Source organism: Myxocyprinus asiaticus, chromosome 33 (genome assembly GCF_019703515.2).
Source record: "Myxocyprinus asiaticus isolate MX2 ecotype Aquarium Trade chromosome 33, UBuf_Myxa_2, whole genome shotgun sequence".
NCBI classification, from domain to species: Eukaryota; Metazoa; Chordata; class Actinopteri; order Cypriniformes; family Catostomidae; genus Myxocyprinus; species Myxocyprinus asiaticus.
Genome location: NC_059376.1, coordinates 12067349 through 12084273, shown reverse-complemented (window position 1 = coordinate 12084273; position 16925 = coordinate 12067349). Strand labels below are relative to the sequence as shown.

Genomic DNA, 16925 nt, shown 5'->3' with positions numbered 1-16925 from the left:
TTTTTTAAAGTATTGCTTTTGACACATTTGTTTAAAATGATGTACACTCACACGAAATAAAGATTCCAGTCATATCAGTAGCCTAGAAAAGGTTGTTTTGAGATCACATGACCATCCATGTTTTGCAATTCGACCATTAGACAAAAACTTCATACATCCATGCTGATAGGTGTCAGTATAAAATTCATCAAGTCTGCCGATCGGTCTGTTGGTTTTGGAAGAGGACTAATAGTCAGTAAAATATAAACTACTACTTCCCTTCCCTTTAATTCCCTTATCACAGTACAAAAGCTGATTTTTAGGTATAATAGACTGGACTTTGAATTTTGGGGATGTGTTTGTCTTTAAAAATTCAAAGGGTTTCCTGTAGATGGACTGCAAATAATTTCTCAACTAATATATACATGGTCATTTTTCTCTGTGCAAAAATGATGCGTTTACAGACTTTATAATGCAGCACAATGGTGGCATAAATGTATTTAACCAGGAATCAAAATAGTGGAAATTAATCAGTCAGCTCCATTTATATGCCGCTTGTTGATTTTTGTGCACAGCCGACAGAAAATGTCAAGACAATGTCACATTGTAAAAACACAGTTAGGGTCAATGATTACTGTTTCACCAAAAACAAGTTCACTTACAACTCAGCCAATCAAGTAGTTTAGTCCTTTAAAAAAATATATGTGATTCATTGATATGTTGTTAAACATGTTCTGTGCAATATAACCTGACTGAAATCTCCTCTCTTTATCACAGCTCAATGGCAGAGGAAGGGATTGCATCTTCACAGAGATTGTGCTGGAGAACAACTACACTGCTTTCCAGAACGCTAAATACGAGGGTTGGTATGTGGCCTTCAGCAGGAAAGGTCGGCCCATCAAGGCTTCCAAAACCAGGGAGAACCAGCGAGAGGTTCACTTCATCAAGCGCCTCCACAAAGGTCACCTTCCCTTCCCAAACTCGGACCAACCCAAACACTTTGAGTTTATTAGCTTTCCACCGAACCGACGGGCTAAACGCAACAGAAAATCCCACGCTGCTTCCTAACACTGTGCCACACGGACTCATCAGACTTTTTCCTTTTAATAATAAAAAGAGGCAGCTTTATTTTTTATATATGTTCATACTTAATGGACTTGCAAAAAACCAACAACACTGAATGGATGCTCATTGTAAAGGGGTGACTTGTAAATATGGTATTATAGTAAAAGAGAATGTATATATATAATTAAGGTGGTATTTGTATGTGTGTTGCGTGAGCATTTTGTAAAGACACTAAAGACAACATGCTAAATAGGGCTATATATATGAAATAGAAATCAACATCAGTTTCAAAGATGATTGACCTTACCTCATGTGTCTTGAATAGAAATGGAAAAAATAAATAAAAGGAGTCTGCAAGTGATTCTTATTAATTGTTAGCTAACTGCGAAGAACTCCTGCACAGTGTGAAATATTATATATATACTGTGGGTGATGTGTGTGATTTAAATTATGTAAACTATCTACTCAAAGCTGAAGTGTGTAACTTTTTCTGTGTTAAAATACTTCTATCCCAGCTTAATATGCAGAGACAACTGTTAGTAAGCCATTCATAGGTTAATTTTATAAAAAACTGTAAGCACTGTCTTTCTGTGGTGCTATGAAAATTGCGTTGTTTGTTTTGAACTAGACACGTAGACCTGCCCCAACAATGTAACTCAACCAATGGCATGAGTCGGGGGCAGGACTGTCTCTTTGTCTGAGATAGTTTATTTTTGCAATTCTGTTTGGTGCGTTAGTGGCACATAAATTACATACTTCAGCTTTAAGAAGACATTTATCATGACTCTTTAAGCACACATCACTTAGATGAGTGGAAATTTACAATCAAAATTTTATCTAGAATGCCTAAAGTTTGTTTTCTACTCCAGACGTTTTTATTGACAATTCACCCGCCATTGCAGGTGTGGCAAAAAGTTCATTTCGGACCCTTGCTACAAGTTTCCATGTTCGATGTGAGGGCATTTCAGTTGGATTGTAAGAGACTGTTACCTTAAAAAGAGGCAAACATATTGTGGTTGGGTAAAATACATTTATGAATTCATTTTATGAAATCAACAAGCAACAGTGAAATATATTTGGCAGAATGTGTAAGGCAAAGTGAACTGAGTCACCTCCTAAAGTACCACTTGCTCTCTGCTGCCACCTGCTCTCATTCTACTGCCACTGCAAGGCTGATCTAGTGTAGGGGCCAAGAGGTCAAGGTTTGGCTGGTTAGCATGGTTCAGTGAGCCTTGCTGGTAGATGCTGTACCTACACCATTCTAGGGGCAAAAAGCATCTCTCTCTATTGACAGTCATTCAAAAGTAGCCATGTATTCTGACAGAATAAAATGTTTTGCAATCGACATAACTGTTTAGTAACCCATCTGTATTCTGCCTTTGTCGGGCATTTTCTGAGCAGACTAAGTGGTTTTATCCTTTAAATCACAATATGTAGGCACTGTTAAACGCTATGTTACTATATTAAGAAGTCTAGTTTTGATGGTATGTTGGGAATAAACCCATGACTCTCCACATGGTAACATTCATCAACAGTATGTTATTTATATCAACAATATATTTCCTAACCACTGCAATGTACTCCAGTGTAGCAATGGATTAGGTTTGATTATGTAGTTCTGCATTTGCCCATTTCAACAACACTATCATGTAAACTTTACATTAAGGAAAAACTTTTTGCAATTACAACTTCTATCTTCTTTACTCAGAATAAATTATGACAATAAATTGTGCTAATTTCATAGCACACTTAATTTTCTGCATCTGGAATCTACAGTATGTGCTCCCATCAGAGCACATAAATTAGCTCTGATTAATTTCGACAGGCTTGTCATATTCATAAGCTGTGATATTTGCAGGATAATCAGCACAGCAGCTGCAGAGAGCAGATGTCAGTCACTAAGCCTGCTGATCCACTTTAAAGAAGACCAAAGTGATTGTAAGATAATCACAAGTAATGGATTTGGCAAAAAAGGCAGACATGAATATTAAAATAAAACATTTATTTTGCAAGTAGTTCATATTCTCCTCAATACCAGGTGTGAATCTCAAACCTACAGTGTTACATTATTTAAGATGTAGTTATGTAGTAATAATATATTTATATGCTATAGCAATTAAATTAAATTGATCTTATATAAATATAAAAGTAGATTACCTTTATTTAACAAACTTTCTTTTTCATGAAAGATCATACTAAATCATTGCAGGATTTTTAAAATAAATGTAATTTACCAATTTTTACATGTTCTTTTGTCAGTGATCTTATGTGGTTTTACACTTAAATACAAGTATTTTCTCTGTATCACCAGTAACACAACTGACTAATTTCATGATTGAAAATTTCATGATGGAAACAGGTATTACAAATTCCCAAAAAAAAATAAAAATAAAATACAAAATCACACTGATCTTCAAAATTCTGATTTTTAAAAAAAAAATGTATTGACCGATTTCCAAAAAGAAAAGCGTAACATGTACAAACTTATTGTTAGTGTAAGATCAGTCACAGTCCTCTAACAAGCCCAAGGATGTGTATTCTACATTTGTTGTTTTTCCACTGTGGCAACACATTTGCCAATGAGTGCCGCAATATCACTTTTAAGCACTAGAGAGAGCCACCAGAATATTTGAGGTAAAGTTGGGCAAGGCTTTTGCAATTCATTGCTAAAGTTAGCATTTTAGCAAAACAAGTGCTTTGGAGGCCTTATAAGAAAGCCATACAGTTGAATTCATGCAACACAAGATGTTTGGTGACTCCAAATGGAAAAGCAGTAAATTACTGTATTACTGATTAAACAGAACTTACAGAGGTTATGAAATGCTCTTTGTTTTTATTTTCCCTGAGGTCCACTGATAATGTTAGTAACCTTTGTTTCACCAAAACAGTAATAAATTAGTAATATATTATAATTTTTCTGGCCCTCTGTCTGAACTCTCGGTTTTGGCCTGAGCTCTTCCTTTAAACGTCAGCGTAACACCCACTGTTCTGATTAGCTAACATTGTGCATCCCCTCAAATACAGCCATATTTGAAATTTAATCAGCAGAGAATGAACAATCCCACAATATTATGAAACTACATTTCAGGGTTTGCACATAAAAAACATCCAACATATTGCATTAAACTGTTCATCTCAAGCACAACTCTTAATACTTACACCCTGTTTACACCGGACACGAGAGGCGCATTGCGTCTAAAGCAATAGAACCCATTATATATTCAATATATTCAATGATGCTGTCTACCATGGAAGTGTCAGATGCAGCGCGTCATGCCAAGAGTAAACAGGTGTCCCGTTCCATCTTGCGCTGGTGCTACTACTGCCAACAACACAAATAAACAGTTTAGAGTGTCAATGCGCCCGGTGTAAACAGCCTCAAACCGTTGTGTCGTGTCAAAGGACATGCCCGGTGTAGACAAGGTGTCAGCACCATAAACTATCAAACAGTCATGACATTTGAAATATTCATAAATGTAACTGTTTACTTACGTTTTTGATTGAGACCAGTAGTGTTTTTAACTGCCCCATCCTTCAATGACAATTCCTTGGCAAAGCTTGAATCGTTTTATGACTGGTTCACAAGCAATCCACGCTGATATCAGTCGACCAAACATGCAATCCAAGCTGAAATACAGTGAGGACACATCCACATTATGCACATACTTAGTCCAAAGCACTCTGAAGACGCACACATCTAGTTTCCGCACTGAGGTGCACATCACCGGGAACACATCAAAACTGTCAAACACATCCATCTAGTGCGTGTTTACATACGCCAACAATTTAAAATAGCACAGATGCACAAAACAACAAGAGGCAGATCAGCAGGTCTATATCCTGCTCTCTCACTCTCTCTTTACAAACTGACCTCCCAGTGGGCGGGGCCAAGTGTGCGATGATGTAAAGTAGGCATTGATGTTTTTGCTGTAGAGGCGGTCATGAATTAATGAGTCCCCTTTGTGACATCACTAATACACAGATGTAGAGAAGGACGCGTTTTGGCAGCTTGGTTTCAATAAAAGCTTTTATTACATTGGGGATTAAGTTTTGAGTTCTGAAATTTACAGTATGTTTTTATAGTAGAAAGACCTCTTATATGTCAAAATATCAAGGAACGTTTGATTCTTCATGACATGACCCCTTTAAATCCAATGAAGAAAATCACCTTTAAAGTGTTGTTTATGCCAGTCATGGGTTTGGGTAAAAAAAAAAAAAAAAAAAGGAAATACAATTTTAACAGCTATGAATACAACAAAAAATTTTTACATCTTCTGAAGAAAATGTGGTGCTTTGTAATAAAAAGCTGCAGCCAGAAGTTTGCAGCACTTCACCAGTAGTGGTGAACCTGCAGCAAACCTTTGGCAACAATGGACAATTTTCCACTACTGGTAAACACTTCTAAGGCAAACTTTTGACAGCTATGAAGAGTTTGCTGCAAAGCTCATTTGCATGTGAAAATAATCAGTGGCAAGTTTGCCACAGGGGTTTGTCAGAAATCTTGATTCTTGTAAGGGGTAGTCCCACACTGCAAAAAAAAAAAAACAAAAAAAAAAAACTATGCTTAAAACAAGTTTTTATCATTAATAACATTTATTTTACTTACCCCGTGCATTGGCAGATGTTTTTAAAGCATAAAGTTCACAAAAGTTTGTTGGATTTTTCTGAAAACAAGAATTTGTGGGCTCTATTTGAAGAGTGCCAATGCATGATCTAATGGATGTCTGGAACTAAGGGAAATTAAAGTGTTTAGATCTCCAAAAAAACAAAACACAAATGGACACATGAACCACTGCAGTGAAGTGAGATGTCTGGATACGTGCAGTACTAACAACAGTAGCATACATATTATCCCTGGTAGATGAACAACATCTCGCGTAGATGCTCAGTATCAACAACACGTCTGAATAAGTAACTTCAATTAAACTTTTGATGTTCTTTGAGAAAATATGTTAACTCAGAGCCTTATTTAAAGGATCTGGTAATGATTACGGAAGTGCTCCCAGGCCAGTAGCCTTTTAATTCCTTTGTTATTGTTTACATGCTTGAAATGGTCTATAGAGAATGTCAGAAACACGAAAATTAAACCAAATATTTCCAAATTCAAATTACACTTCAAACTAAATGAAAATATAATACAAATAATAAAATGGTCAAATAAATCATACCAAATCCAAACATTTTACTCTCTCCAACTTCTTCCACTGGCCCCTTTTCCAGTGACTTAAAAATCACTCTACTACAACAGATGGAAAAAATAGCAATACAAATTAGATCATAAATACATATTGTACCTTTTCAGAGTTTGTACATGAACTTTAATACCGCTTCCTGGTGGAACCTCCAAACTTCAAATGTAGAAACTGAATTTAGACTTTGCATTAAAAACAGACATGGGTCTGAAACACCTTAGCGCAATTACTCTATTTCTTAGGAAAATAGCAAGTTGCGCCCACAGTTAGTGCAACATTCCCACTCACTTGTGCTATGCGCTGGCACGGAAATTGCACATGGCATTAGTGTTCTCACAAAAATTTGATACGATTTAGCACACGGTCATTGTGCATAGCGCTGCGCTTTGCGCACTCACGAAAATAGATTAACTGAAGCTCCTGACCCATATCTGCATGAGTTTATACATTACACTGCTGCCACACGATTGGCTGATTAGATAATCGCATGAATAAGTAGGTATACATGTGTTCCAGTGCTCAATAAATACGTAAATAATAGTACGAAAAAAAATTTGCGATGTAGTACACCTCTCCTCAAGCCATTTTATGCACACACACATTTAATAACTGGGGTTAGTTGGTTTGTTCAAATCCCTAACCCTGAGTGTTAGCAATAGAAATATTGATGTGTGCCGTAGCAAGCACCCCTAATAAACTCTGCTCTGACCACCATAGCTACACTGTGTAAAGCAGATTTTGAAATGTCAGCCTGTTGCAAATTACTTCCCTTGGCTACAGAGCAGCTTGCACACTAATGACCCTTGATCTATATCTAGGTCATGCTATTGATTGAGAAGATGCAAACCCCTCCCCTAAAACCAATATCTATCCTGTACAATGCTAAATAGCTAAGAACCTCACTGCAGAAAGGAACACTCTGGCAGCAAAGCTAAAATGTGCCTTGCCGATGCATTTACACATTTACATTTATTCATTTAGCAGACGCTTTTATCCAAAGCGACTTAAAAATGAGGAAAACAACAGAAGCTAATCATCCTAGGGAGGCAGTAGTAACGCAAGTGCTGTAATACAAGTTTCAAAATTGTTTAGAGAATTACTGCTAGCAAGGAGGACGAGATAATTTTTTTTTATTTTTTATTTTTATCTGTATTACGGTGAAACATTAATGTTGCTAAATGTAAATGGAATGTGCATATGCCATATGATTATGCTAAGTGACTAAGAGTAAATAGGCCCTATGACAGACCTGTTTGACAAGTGTGCTATCTACCTCTTATTGCTTGGATCATTCACTGCAACAATGAATGTTCTGCAAGGCTTCCCAAAAACTGACTTTCTGATCTTCTGTCCATGTCTCCAGAGGCTCATCAGGCATTGACTGCAGAGGAAAGCAGAGGGGGGTGGGACAATCCACTTGCATTACTATCAGAACTCATATCCTGCCAGCACTTCCCTGGAAAGACTGCAAGAACAGGACTCAATCAGATTTAGGCAGCTTTAAAGGAGTCTCAATCACCACAGGTGTATCTCTGCATAACTCAATGCTATAAAATGCACTCTGACCACTGCAAAAGGATGGAGAGCAGCCATTTTAAATGGCCTGGCGAGGAATCATTAGAAGTCCTTCTTTTGAACGTAATCATGAATGACAATATTAAGTCGTATTGACGAGTGGGAAACTCGGAATTAGTGAGACCAGCAGGGGTGATCAGTATAGTGACGGCGACAATAAATGAACTACAATCTCATGAAGCATTGCGAATGGCGTAATCAAATTAAAATAGATGGAAAAATATAAAACTATTGATATAAAAATGTTGATTATAAATATAAAAATACATTTGACTTTTACAGCAAAATATTCTTTTTATGCAAATATTAATGCATTTTGAGAGTGCGCATGATTCTTTGATTGGTGGATTGATAACCTTCAGGATAATCAGTAGTATAGCTCCACTATTAAACATAAAAGATGAAGATGAAATAACACATACTAATGGATTCAAGCATATACAATCAATTAACAACCAAGCTCACAGTAGGTCTGTGTTTAAAGATTAGTAAGTTGTCATTAATGTTCCTCCCATGGAGAAAATGAATGGGATTTTTACTTCTGGAACCAGACTGTTGCACACTATAAACATATTTTATTCAAAGCTGAAAATAATTAATTAAAGTCAATTACAAATGCACAATTTTACTATATGTTATACTCTTTCATATTTTAAATTTGTGTGTGCTGTGTATTTATTAGGCTTATTAGAGTAGGCTACCACATTGTTAGTTTAGCAACATGCTAATGACTATTGTGAGTCATTCAATCTACACTGCCTGGCCAAAAAAAAAAAAAAAAAAAAATTGCTGTTTGGATTTAAGGCAGTGTTATGATCTACGGTTGCTTCAGTTGGTCAGGTCTAGTCTCAGCAACGTTATGCGGCAATAAAATAAAGTCAGCTGACTACCTGAATGTACTGAATGACCAGGTTATCCCATCACTGGATTTTTGTCTTCCCTGACAGTATGGCCATATTCCAGGGTGACAATGCCAAGATTCAACAGGCTCAAATTGTAAAAGAGTGGTTCAGGGAGCATGAGGAATAATTTTCACACATGAATTGGCCACCACAGAGTCCTGACCTTAACCCCATTGAAAGTCTTTGGGATGTGCTGGAGAAGACACTGCGGATTGGTTCGACTCTCCCGTCGTCAATATAAGATCTCGGCCAAAAATCAATGCAACTCTGGACGGAAATAAATGTTGAGACGTTGAATAAGGTTGTCGAAAAATGCCATGCCGAATGCCCACCGTAATCAAAGCTAAAGGTGTTCCAACTAAATATTAGAGTATGTGACTTTTTTTTTTCTTTTAATATTTATTGGCTAGGCAGTGTATTTGCAAAGTGAATGAATTTGGTGCCTATGTAGAATGCTTTAAATAAGTTGATTGTGGGGTTCCATTTAGGTCAAGACATCAAAGCTCATTTGGTTTTGTAACAAAACTATTGACTCATTCATTGTGTTAATCTTGTTCATGTCATTCATACAGTACTGACTAATTCCCTTTAAATCTGAGAACATGTGCGATCCACAAACCAAACCTCTCCCAGAATTCAAATAGTAAAACAACAAATCGAGATGAGAATAACAGCTTCTCTGTCATTTACCTGCCACAGTGTCTCATGAGCACTTTAAACTGACTTACAGAGTTTGAATAACACTGTATAAAAAGACACAACATAATTTTTTTGTGCTTAGTTGCACATGTAAGACATTCAGTGTAAGAAGCCTCCAGCCTGTAAGCCGTCTGGAACAGCCGAGAGGGAATAAGGCTATCCCTATAACTCGTGAAGCTGAATAATGCAGGGGGATGGGCAGCTTTACTATACAAGAAACAGAGACCAAAGTTTAAAAGGGACAGTTCCTGAATAATACACAGTAAGTTTATCTGACATCTGACACAGCTGAATATAGTTATAATGCGTTATCTACAAGGTACATAGAATGGTAGATTACCATGACTTGTGTGTACAGGGCAACCTAATATCCTGTTGGATCTGGGTGAATTTCCCATCTACAGTAGATGCTCTTTGAAACAGCTGTTCATATACAGGATATTCCACACTGAGATTTCAGCCAAGAATAGTGATATATTCTAGATCCAAAATGACTGATTCATCCAATTCACATACAGTACATACACAGGCTTTAGAGTACATCAGGGGCATAGCCAGAAAATTACTTTTGGGTAGGCCTAAATATGGGCCACCTTTGACGCATCTATTTGGGTTTAGAGGAACTACATAATAAATGTAAGGCGTCAGAGATTGAATTTAATCACTGTCCAAGGAGTCAAGCAAGTTAGTATTGCAGAACTGAGAGATTTGTGAAGCAGTGCATTCAAGCAGTTTCTTCTGTATTTCAGGACTCAGTGGCATATTTAGTAATTGTCTTTAGTCGGTTTTTAATACAGGAGTCATATCTCGCAATGAGTTTGAATATTTGTATTAAATTATGTTTGTTCCTCATCAGTTTATCTGTGTCCTCGAAAGAAGATGTCCTGTTTTTGCTCACATTAAATATATTTTTGAAGTCAGAGAATAATTTCCAATATTCTGGGTGGGCCTGCATATAATTTGGGTGGGCACAGGCCCACTGTGGCCGATTCGTGGCCACAAAAAAAAAAAAAATAAATATGCCACTGGAGTACATACTAAGGTAGGCACATACACACGCTAATCTACTTACAATTTAGAACATTTTTGTAAGATTATTTCTGCATAATGTTAAAACATAGTTTTCAATGTGCCTTACTGACTCTAGTCAAAAGGACCCATTTCCAAGTCCAATGATATTTGGACTTGGGAGTGCCCCCCTAGATTTTCCTCATGCCTTAAAAATCCCCCCCCCCCAACCACTTGTCCACCCTGAAGATAAAAATGCCTTGGGTATCATTCCATTCATGTCCATGGCAGAAATGTGAGGCACGACTTATACGCAAAAGTATAATACTAAGGATTAGGGGTTTTGAAAAATCCTAACCTTAAATTTGAGCAATAGTAATAGTGATGGTTGCCTTAGCAAGCAGCATAAATAATGTTCAATAATTAAAGTAATATGGTGCACTGGCAGCACATATGCTCAGTCAGGGACAAGAGACAATCACTCTGTCACCTCAGGGGTTCTCTATTGAATCAGATATTCAGCCAACAGAAGGCAAAGACATTGCGGATATTTCAATGAAACCAAACCTATTCACTGTAATAAAGGTATCAAAGTCCTTATATGGCTCAGCATCTAGCAACAATTCACATTCGCAAAGCAAGAATCACTGTCCAAGTTCTTCTAAGTTCTGCTTACTCACTGAGTAAATAATTTTTTGAACAGCCAAGAATTACTGTTACATGTGGTGAGAAAGTGAAGCCCAAGTGAAGGCAAAACATTAGCTTTTTATGTATGACTTCCTGTTATTACACGAAATCACTGAGCACGGACACAAAAAGAAAAGGTTGGATAAATTAGTGTGCTTTAATGTTTTTGGATTTTGGAGATCATCACAGGTTGTGTGCAAGCTCAAGTGTGCCGACAGGGCGTGTTCAATAAAAGTCAACATGAAACGCTTTTTGCAGCCCATTTTACTTCCATAATTTGATGGATTCTCCAGAGAAACAACAGGAATAATGCTAGGACAGGAATTATTTTGTTCATCGGGGATCAAAGAAAAATGTGTTACATATAAAAAAGGAGCCAGTTGGCTGGAGGAAAGCGTTTGAAAAATAAGTGGGACTGATGATGTCACCTGAAACCTAAAGTCATTTTAGTAGCAGAGCAAGTTAGTGAGTTAGCAAGTTAGTAAATAAATAGGTAAATTGGGTCCATTTTGATTTCATGTTAACTTCATGTATTTTTTCGAGACCAACATTTTTTTTTTTTATATAAGTAGAAGGCAACAGTACAATAGAATTGCATCAGTAGAGAGGACAGTAAACATTTGTACATACACAAAAACAGGTCTGATATTTTAAACCGAATCCTAATGATTAACATCAAATTAAAATGTTACTGTTACCATTTTAGTATACTACTCTTGCAAACTAATCAGAATTTGTCTTTGTTTGACTCTCTCTTAAACAGTTAGTCTCTTCTCATAACCCTTACTGACTCTTTCCCTCTGATACAGTCCTACTTAGTCATATTGGTTATGCTTTCAAATTCAGAGTGAAGAGGCTAATCCATTATCCTTCTCTTGCAATGTGGCAAAAAGCTATAAGGAAAAAAGTGCAAACATGATTTTGTTATTATTAAAGCTTCAGACTAATCTAATGTCTGAAACTTGAATTTCTGTGACTTCTGTGATCAGCTGTAATTAATGTATTTCAAATGACACAGTTAAGTATAGAATTACTCAAGGGCCTGTGGATTGCTCTGATACAGTATGAGTAACTATTGTAAGTACTACTAGTCTCACTTCAAATAATCATCGGCTTCTGCAACAGTATTTTCCGCCTTGTCTGGTCATTACAGTAAAACCCCGTAGGACTTTGCCCATAACACAACAGGAGGACTGGGGCAAACCCTCATTTTATCAGTCTAAGTCACTCACAGCAACTGGGCCAGGGCAGATATTATATTACCATGCATATTTTGTCCTACAGTCGGATTAGTTTTAATAATCCAACTGCACCCATGTCAGAGCTGTTTGCCAGTGAATAAGAAACCATATTTCTCGTTCACTATCACACATATACACACAAACATATTCAAGAAGCTTTATTGGTATCATAAAAAAGGGTACTGTATATATCCTATTTCAATTATGCTTTGTACACCAGTGCCTATAAAGATTTTATGTGAGTGCAAAGTGTGCAGGTCACTTTCTGGTTGGTGTTTGGTATCCTTCACATGTAAAGGATGCTTCTCACAATGGAATCGTCCATTCTCTCTGCATTGTTTGTGAAGTGGGCAGCATTTATCTTATTTATTTATGATTACCGGTACATGCCATCGCCAGAAAATGGAGGAAAGATCTATGAAGGTCAGTACTTAAAGACAGAAATCCAATCAATCAATCAATCAATCAATCAAACTTTATTTATTTAGCACCTTTCAAACAAATTAAATGCTATTCAAAGTCCTTCACAAGCGACTGATGCAAAATACAAGCAGTAAAATAACAATAAAAATAAAATTATGAAATATTATACAAAATAAATTGATTATAACAATCACCCATGCAATTATCTAATCAGCCAATTGTGTGGTAGCAGTACATAAAATCATGCAGATACAGGTCATGAGCTTCAGTTAATGTTCGCATCAACCATCAGAATGGGGAAAAATGTGATTTAGACCGTGGCATGATTGTTGGTGCCAGATGGGCTGGTTTGAGTATTTCTGTAACTGCTGATCTCCTGGGATTTTCACACACAACAGTCTCTAGAATTTACTCCGAATGGTGCCAAAAACAAAACACATCCAGTGAGGGGCAGTTCTGTGGACAGAAACACCTTGTTGATGAGAGAGGTCAACAGAGAATGGCCAGACTGGTTCAAACTGGCAAAGTCTACGGTAACTCAGATAACCGCTCTGTACAATTGTGGTGAGAAGAATATAATCTCAGAATACTATTCTGTGATGTGGGTTGGCACTGTTTTGGCGGCACGAGGGGGACCTACACAATATTAGACAGGTGGTTTTAATGTTGTGGCTGATCAGTGTATAAAATGCAAGATAAATATATATATATAAATCTGGCATTTTGTGCAAAAGCGTTAATACAGTTAATGTCACAAATGTACTGTTTATACATAACCGTCTATAAACAATGCTTTCAGTTTTATACACACTGTTCACTAATATGTTTCAGGGCTGTATTTTGTATTTTATTATTTTTACTTGGCCTGTAAAGAGAGGAAGAAGAATAAACTCGACTCTACTTCCTTGAGCTGTAGCATGAACCTTGAGTAGAAAAGTCTGCAGTGGCACACCGAGTATTTTAGCGCCATAAAGAAACAAGAGTTTCCGTCTCTTGTGCGCAATTTACAGCATTTCATATGTGAGCTTCTTTACAGTATTTTGCTTCTGTGGTATGTCAACTATGTTCTTTTCTCACAGAACAAGCTGTTGCCGTAGAAAAGCATACGTTGACATCAAATTTGAGCGATTGGCGATGAGAGATGTCCAATCGGCGTTTTCTTTCTCTGTTGTGATTGGACGCACTGTTACTTTTGGGCGGGCTTTAAAAAAATACGTCCAATGAAATGCTGATACATATTAATGTATAGAGTCAGGGGCGGGAGATGTGGAGTCTATTAATAGTGAGTAGTGCCCATTCTCAACTCAGTTGAAGAAGAAATCTTCTGCTTCCTCAGATATTTGAACCGCCGAGCGAAAATGAGAGAAATCGTACATCTTCAGGCCGGACAATGCGGTAACCAGATTGGAGCCAAAGTATGTGCTTTTGACTCTTGCGTTTAATTTTAAATAATAAATGAATGAAGTCTTTATATTACAGTTTCAATATTTAGCTGATCGTTGTGGTGTTTATGAAATGAGTAACACGTTCTATTCTCCTCTTCCTTTTATACTTTCATTTATTGCTCGCAGTTATTGAAAGTAAATGACGCTGCAATAATCGAGCAGCCCAAACGCGAACCATCTGATCAAACTGGGTCAACCATGTGCTCCCACCTTTGATTTTATTATTTTAAATGTAAAACGTAAGCTGTTTGAAATGTTTTCAGAGCAAACGAATGTGATTTGTTATTTTCCATAGCGACTGTTTTCATGCCAGCTGTTAATGCGGCATCTGTCTGGAACTCCCCTTTGTGAACCGCACTGCAATGCGACAAAAGGAAATAAACGTTTCAGCGCAGTCTAAATACTGTCACAACCGCATGTTTTTGAAAATCCGTTAAATACGGTCATTAATATAATAATGTTAAATACAATCGTTTCGATATGTTTATTGGAAGATTTATTTTTAAGGCCCTAGAAAAATCATCAGTGACGCGTTAGCGCGCAGGAACTTTAGCCGGAAGTGATGCGTAAGTTTATGACGTAGAAAGAATTTTCAAAAAGCTCGCGGCTTATATGGATTTCAGCCAACCGGTGTGCTTGCCGCGCGCGCGTCTTTTCAGATGGGAGGAGTTAAAAAAAAAAAAAAGGGTTTTAAGCCGTTATGGGAAACTTTAGCGTATAAAAATAAACCAAGTGTATACAGTTTATTCATTCAATGTATAAGGCATATACTTTCACCAACAATATGCCGATTGTTCTAAACGTGTGGGAGTTTGCGAGAACAATTGGCGCCTTTTGTATGACCCCTCGGTTATGAAAGCACTATGCAGATTTGGATGAAAAATGTAGTCGACGTAATGAAAGACTGCATTGTTGCCTTGCAATTTACGAAAAGGTTTGAATCCAACATTAATTACCCCTTTAACAAATTATTGGAAACAATTTATATAAAAAAACATGTATATTGTTTTGACATCAAATCCCCAAATGCATTAATGTATTTACTATAAAATTCTGCAGTTCTGGGAGGTTATCAGTGACGAGCATGGAATTGATCCCACTGGCACATATCATGGAGACAGCGATCTTCAGCTCGACAGGATCAATGTCTATTACAACGAAGCATCAGGTTTGTTCACAGATTATACTTTAATTGAGTGCATTTGTGTTCTTGCAACATTTTATTTGTTTTCTTTCTAAACCTGTTTTATGTGACTTTATTGTAGGTGGCAAATATGTGCCCCGTGCCGTGTTGGTGGACTTGGAACCTGGTACCATGGACTCTGTGAGGTCTGGGCCGTTCGGTCAAGTCTTTAGACCAGACAACTTTGTTTTCGGTTGGTATTGTTTTCATTTATTTATTTATTTTTATATTTGTCAAAAGTGAAGAAAAGTGAGATTAAAATGTTTTGCCTAATCTACAGGTCAGAGTGGTGCTGGAAACAACTGGGCCAAAGGCCACTACACAGAGGGAGCAGAGTTGGTGGACTCCGTCCTAGATGTTGTTCGCAAAGAGGCAGAGAGCTGCGACTGCCTGCAGGGCTTCCAGCTCACCCACTCTCTTGGTGGGGGCACTGGGTCTGGCATGGGTACCCTCCTTATTAGCAAGATCCGTGAAGAGTACCCAGACCGTATCATGAACACCTTTAGCGTGGTGCCCTCCCCTAAGGTGTCCGACACTGTGGTAGAACCTTACAATGCCACACTGTCTGTCCACCAACTGGTTGAGAACACAGACGAGACCTACTGCATTGACAACGAAGCGTTGTATGATATCTGCTTCCGCACACTAAAACTTACTACACCTTCATACGGTGACCTCAATCATCTTGTCTCCGCCACCATGAGTGGTGTCACCACCTGCCTCAGGTTCCCTGGCCAGCTCAACGCTGATCTCCGGAAGCTGGCTGTGAACATGGTGCCCTTCCCCCGTCTCCATTTCTTCATGCCTGGCTTCGCTCCTCTGACCAGCAGAGGGAGCCAGCAATACCGCTCTCTAACTGTACCAGAACTCACACAGCAGATGTTCGATGCCAAGAACATGATGGCCGCCTGCGACCCGCGCCATGGCCGGTACCTCACAGTCGCCGCTATCTTCCGTGGCCGCATGTCCATGAAGGAGGTGGATGAGCAAATGCTCAACGTTCAGAACAAGAACAGCAGCTACTTTGTTGAATGGATCCCCAACAACGTAAAAACCGCCGTCTGCGACATCCCACCCAGGGGATTGAAGATGGCCGCCACCTTCATCGGCAACAGCACAGCCATCCAGGAGCTCTTCAAGCGCATTTCTGAGCAGTTCACTGCCATGTTCAGGCGAAAGGCTTTCCTCCATTGGTACACAGGAGAAGGTATGGATGAGATGGAATTCACTGAGGCCGAGAGCAACATGAATGACCTGGTGTCTGAGTACCAGCAGTACCAGGATGCCACAGCAGAGGAGGAGGGAGAGTTTGAGGAAGAGGGAGAGGAAGAGCTGGCTTAAATATCTTAATATATGTGTGTGGTGTTTTCCAGGCTGTATCATTTTGCTGACCTACAAGATAAACCTTTCCAAAGCTCAAATGTTTTTTCTTTTAAGTGGTTTACCTTCTGCTGTTTTTGCCTATTGTCTGTACAGATGTCATGTCATTAAAAGGCTTTTTCTTTTGTTACAGTCTCTTTTTTTTT

The 16925-nt window shown here is 38.0% G+C and overlaps 2 protein-coding genes across 3 annotated transcripts in view; both read left to right on the top strand.

Annotated features, from left to right (window-relative positions):
• The window catches only part of LOC127424319 (fibroblast growth factor 17-like), a 57584-nt gene extending 54239 nt beyond the window's left edge, over positions 1–3345 (top strand). For both annotated transcript variants that reach the window (XM_051669389.1, XM_051669390.1), the window contains exon 6: positions 757–3345. In XM_051669389.1, the coding sequence (XP_051525349.1) occupies positions 757–1047 (291 nt within the window). In that variant the 3' untranslated portion in view covers positions 1048–3345. The remainder of the gene's footprint in view (positions 1–756) is intronic.
• Positions 3346–14029: 10684 nt separating this feature from the next.
• On the top strand, positions 14030–16906 carry LOC127424289 (tubulin beta-1 chain). Its single transcript, XM_051669324.1, has 4 exons — positions 14030–14186; positions 15276–15384; positions 15482–15592; positions 15680–16906. Exons 1-4 carry the CDS (start codon positions 14130–14132, stop codon positions 16738–16740), a joined length of 1338 nt encoding a protein of 445 aa, XP_051525284.1. The 5' UTR covers positions 14030–14129; the 3' UTR covers positions 16741–16906.
• Positions 16907–16925: the final 19 nt, after the last annotated feature.